This window comes from Corvus kubaryi, unplaced genomic scaffold, assembly GCF_017639235.1.
Source record: "Corvus kubaryi isolate FWS band 111438036 unplaced genomic scaffold, C.kubaryi_AGA036_p1.0 36997, whole genome shotgun sequence".
Classification (NCBI taxonomy): Eukaryota; Metazoa; Chordata; class Aves; order Passeriformes; family Corvidae; genus Corvus; species Corvus kubaryi.
This window is the reverse complement of record NW_024581004.1, coordinates 16,388-21,236: the sequence shown is the minus strand read 5'-3', so window position 1 is coordinate 21,236 and position 4,849 is coordinate 16,388. Positions and strand designations below refer to the sequence as shown.

General features: G+C 56.9%; 1 protein-coding gene across 2 annotated transcripts in view; it reads right to left on the bottom strand.

Moving 5' to 3' along the window:
* The window catches only part of GATAD2B (GATA zinc finger domain containing 2B), a 19,467-nt gene that overhangs the window by 6,184 nt on the left and 8,434 nt on the right, over nucleotides 1-4,849 (bottom strand). For both annotated transcript variants that reach the window (XM_042020507.1, XM_042020506.1), the window contains exons 2-6: nucleotides 4,341-4,670; nucleotides 2,460-2,589; nucleotides 2,130-2,261; nucleotides 1,904-2,035; nucleotides 243-413 (exon numbers count right to left, since the gene is read on the bottom strand). In XM_042020507.1, the coding sequence (XP_041876441.1) occupies nucleotides 243-413; nucleotides 1,904-2,035; nucleotides 2,130-2,261; nucleotides 2,460-2,589; nucleotides 4,341-4,669 (894 nt within the window). In that variant the 5' untranslated portion in view covers nucleotide 4,670. The remainder of the gene's footprint in view (nucleotides 1-242; nucleotides 414-1,903; nucleotides 2,036-2,129; nucleotides 2,262-2,459; nucleotides 2,590-4,340; nucleotides 4,671-4,849) is intronic.

Genomic DNA, 4,849 nt, shown 5'->3' with positions numbered 1-4,849 from the left:
CAGTGCCCAAACCATCCAAACCAGTCCAAAGCAGTGCCCAAAACAGTCCAAACCAGTGCCCAAACCAGTCCAAACCAGTGCCCAAACCAGTCCAAACCAGCCCAAACCAGTCCAAACTAACCCAAACCAGTGCCCAAACCAGCCCAAACCATCCAAACCAACCCAAACCAGTGCCCAAACCAGTCCAAAGCAGTGCCCAAACCAGCCCAAACCAGTCCAAACCAGTCCAAAGCAGTGCGCACCGGTTGGTAGTTGATGGCGGGGCTCATCCCGGGCGTGGAGCTGCGGACCAGGCCGGGCTTCTGGGGCCCGCGCTGGCCCTGGAGCTGGGCGGGGCTGGGGGCGATGACGCGCTGGGACATCAACATGTGCGGCAGCGCCGAGCTGGCGGCCGAGCGGATGACGCTGTGTCCCTGCCGGGAATCCACACGGAACCACGGGATAATCGCGGAATCACGGCATCAGGGAATAATCACGGGATCGTGGGATCAGGGAATCGGGGAATAATCACAGGATCATGGAATCACGGGATCGTGGGATCACGGAATCACGGAATCGGGGAATCACGGAATCATGGAATCAGGGAATCACGGAATCAGGGAATTATGGAATCACGGAATCATGGAACCATGGAATCATGGGATCACGGAATCATGGGATCATGGAATCAGGGAATCATGGAATCACGGGATCATGGAATCATGGAATCATGGGATCATGGAATCAGGGAATCATGGAATCACGGAATCAGGGAATCATGGAATCACAGAATCACAGAATCATGGAACCATGGAATCACGGAATCATGGAATCAGGGAATCACGGAATTATGGAATCACGGAATCAGGGAATCATGGAATCATGGGATCAAGGAATCATGGGATCATGGGATCACGGAATCATGGAATCATGGAACCATGGAATCACGGAATCACGGGATCATGGAATCAGGGAATCACGGAATCACGGAACCATGGAATCATGGGATCATGGAATTATGGAATCACGGAATCATGGAATTATGGGATCATGGAATCACGGAACCATGGGATCATGGAACCATGGAATCATGGAATCACGGAACCATGGAATCCTGGAACCATGGGATCATGGAATCAGGGAATCACGGAATCATGGGATCAAGGAATCAGGGAATCATGGGATCATGGAATCAGGGAATCATGGAATCATGGAATCATGGAATCAGGGAATCATGGAATCACAGAATCATGGGATCATGGAATCACAGAATCACGGGATCACGGAACCATGGAATCACGGACTCAGGGAATCACGGAATCACAGAATCATGGAACCAGGGAATCAGGGAATCACATCCCAGGAACCACCGGAGCGGCTCCGGGAGCGGCACGGAACAGCCCCGCAGCGCTGCGTGAGCTCCGGAACAAAATAACAGCAAAAGGAGGGAATCGAGGCAAACTGGGAGCTCTGATTCCACTGATCCCTGGAACTCCTGCTTATCTGGAATCCCGGTTAATTCCTAAGCCCCAAATCCCTCGCTTTTTCCCCAAACTGGGTTGGATTTTGAAGGATTGTGGTCCTTTGCCCAGCTCAAGCTGACGCACCCCTATTTCCCACGGGATTGCTCCATGGTCAAGGAAAAGGGCAGGAATCCACGGAGCAAACGCTTCCAGAGGCTTTTCCCGTGGGAAAAGCAGGAAGGCTGCAGGCGTTGGAGAATTCCCACTCCAGCTGGGCCACCGGACATCCACAGAATCACGGAATACCCAGATCCACAAGGATCACCGAGCCTAATTCCTGACAAACCCAAAATCCAACCCCAAGCACCGGGAATTGGCGGGAATTCCTCAACCTCTTGGAAAAAGCCCCTCGGTTGAGTGGCTCATCCAACAGTTTTTCCAGGAAAAACGGGAAGGCTCACCTGTAATGTCCTTAAATTCTGTGGCTCCACCCCCTGAGCTCCGGGCCGGGAGGGAATCTTGGACAGGCCCTGCTGTCCCACATGGGCGGGAGAGGGCTGGACAATGGACGCGGCGTTCTGGACAACGGGAGTCTGGGAAGGAGAGGCGGGATGAGCGACCGGAGCGGGAATCCACGGACAGAGCCGTGCAGCCCTTCCCGTTATCCCGCCCGTCGCCGCCCTTCACCTTCTGCACCACGTTCTCCTTCTGGAGTTGGCTCTGGCGCAGCTTTTTCAGGAGCACCAGCCGGGCTTCCTCCAGCCGCAGCTCATCCCGGAGCTGCTTGATCAGCTGCTGCCGCTCCTCCAGGCTTTTTCCCTGGAAAACACCGGATTACCGGGAAGAACGTGAGGAAGGGAGCGGGAGGAAGCTGAATCCGAGCGGGAATTTCAACCATGGCTGCAAGAACCGGGCTGGCCGCAGCTGGGATTTGCTCAGAAACGCCCCAAATCCTTCACTGCCTCCCCCTTCCCCGCTCTCCGTGGCTTTCCCGGGATGGAATTCCCGTTCCCTCACCTTGAACATCTCCAGGTTGGCTGCCTTGAGCCGCTCCTCCATGCGGGAGCTGGAGCGGGGGCTGGAGGCCTCGTTGTCCGACAGGACGATGATGTCCGGGGACGGGGTCAGGCGGCCCCGGTCCTGGTCACTGCAGGGAGGAAAAGGAATCCCACTGAGCCGGGAATGTGGAATTTCGGGAGCCCCGCTGAGCCGGGAATGTGGGATTTGGGGATTTTGGGAGCAGGATCCCACTCGTTCCAGCACGGATCCGGAGCAGAGCGCGGCTCCCACGGACACCGGGAGGGAAGGACTCCCCTAATCCCCCATCCAGGTCTCTCTCCAGGGGTGCAAATTCCACCTGGGAATCAAGTGGGAATCAGGAGCGCATCCCAGTGCTGGGATGGGAGGGAACGGCAGGGATATCCCAGCCTGGAATTCTCATCCTCACTGTGATGGAGAAGGGGCTGAGCCCCACCCTCGTTAATGCCACTGCTCCAAGCCTATCCCAACCCCAATCCATTGGAAAAGCTCATTCCATAAAGGAAAACTTGGCACGAATATCCAACTGATCCGTGACCAGGATCGGGAAACAAAAGGAGCAGCAGGGAAAAGAAAGAAACCAAGAATCAGTGGTGGAATCCAGCGGGATCCAGGCGGGATCATCCCAGGGAAGGAGAAGCCAAGAAAAGCCCTTTGTTATCCTGGATTTCATTCCTGCTGCTGGAGAGCCTTGGAAAACTGTGGGATAATCCAGCGTGGAGCAGCGGGAATGCTGGGCTGGGAGGTAATTCCAGCTCCCTGGAAGGTCCTTGGAGTGAGGGGAGACCATGGAATATCTCATCCCAAACTTTGAGCTCGGAACGCCCGGGAGGGAGCACAGAGCCGATGCCAGCTCCCGGATTCGGCTGCTCCAAGGGCAGGAAGATGCTCGGAGCTGGGATTGCCTCATCTCCCGAACATTCCAGCGCTTTTTGTGGATATTCCAAAGTACCACAGCACGGAGCTGCCCCTGCCCCAGGGAAAGAATTCCAGAGCATCCCAAGGAGATGGAGCCAGCGGGAGCCCATCCAAGCAATCCCAAGCTGCATCCCAGGAGCTCCAAACTGGGCTGGCACATCCGGAGCCATCCAGCACTGGGATCCTGGGTTTTCCTGGATCAGGGCTGTCCTAAGGCTCCTGGGGATAGTTCTGCAGGAGCATCCGGATGCATCCCGGCTGGATTATTGACATTCCATCAGGGGAATAAGGCAGGGCCAGAGTCCAAATCCAAGACGGAAAACGGACCCGTCCACGCGGAATCACCGAGTGTGGCTGGATCCTCGGATTCCCTTCGTCCAGGGAAGAGCAGCATTCCAACAGAATCCCTGGAAGAGGAGCCACAGCGAGGGAGGCGGGCAGAGCTGAGGAGACGTGGAGCACATTCCCAAGGAAAATCCAGGAAAATGAGACATTCTCAGGCTCACTTCTCAACGATTTCAGAGCTCAGAGCGGAACATTCCCACCTCTTCCCAGGGCAGATTTCCCGATCCAAGTGTCCGTGTCCAATGCTGGATAACCTCACATTGTACAATATCCGAGGAATTCCGCTGAGGATGGACGCAGCCCAAGGCTCCAGGGACACTTCCCACTATCCCAGGCTGCTCCAGGCCTCATCCAGCCTGGCCTTGGACACTTCCAGGGATGAGAAATCCACAAATCCCTGGATAACCTCTGCCACCCCTCACAGGGAACAATTCCTTCCTCATTCCTTCCCAATTATCTCCCTCATCCTGCCATTCCCAAGTCCCTCCCAACTCTCAGCACCACCGCAAGGGACTCTCCGGGACCCATCCCAAATCCCATTTAATTCCCAATCCGGCTCCTCCCACCCCGCCAGCTCCCGGAATTCCCAGCACCCACCTCCTCCTGGCGCTCATATCCACGGGCTCATCGTTGATGTTCTCCTTGCCCGGCCGGGCCGCGCTCCGCCCGTCCCCGTGGGGCCGCAGGCTCCCGTTGAGCTTCTCCTCGTATCCCTTGATCCCATCCGGCTTCACCGGGAGCTCGTGGGGCACCTCGAGCCCCGCCAGGTCCTTGCGCTTGAGCAGCGCCAGCATCTTCAGCCTCTCCATAGCCTCGTGTCCCTCCATCTTCAGCCGCTTGGCCAGGACGTCCTCGCGCTCCTCCGCCGGCTCCAGGCTGCGCTTGAGCAGGTTCAGGCGCAGCGCGTCCTCCGTCATCCGGTCCATCCTGAGGGGAAGGGCAGGGACAGCGTCAGTGCCAGGGATCCCAGAGAACCCCCCCCAGACCCCATCCGAGCTCAGCTCGGCTTCCTCAGGGAGCTCTGGAATCTGCAGGGAGCTCCGACCCCTTGGAGAGCTCCAATCTCACAGTGCTCCGACCCCTTGGAGAGCTCCAATCCCCTCATG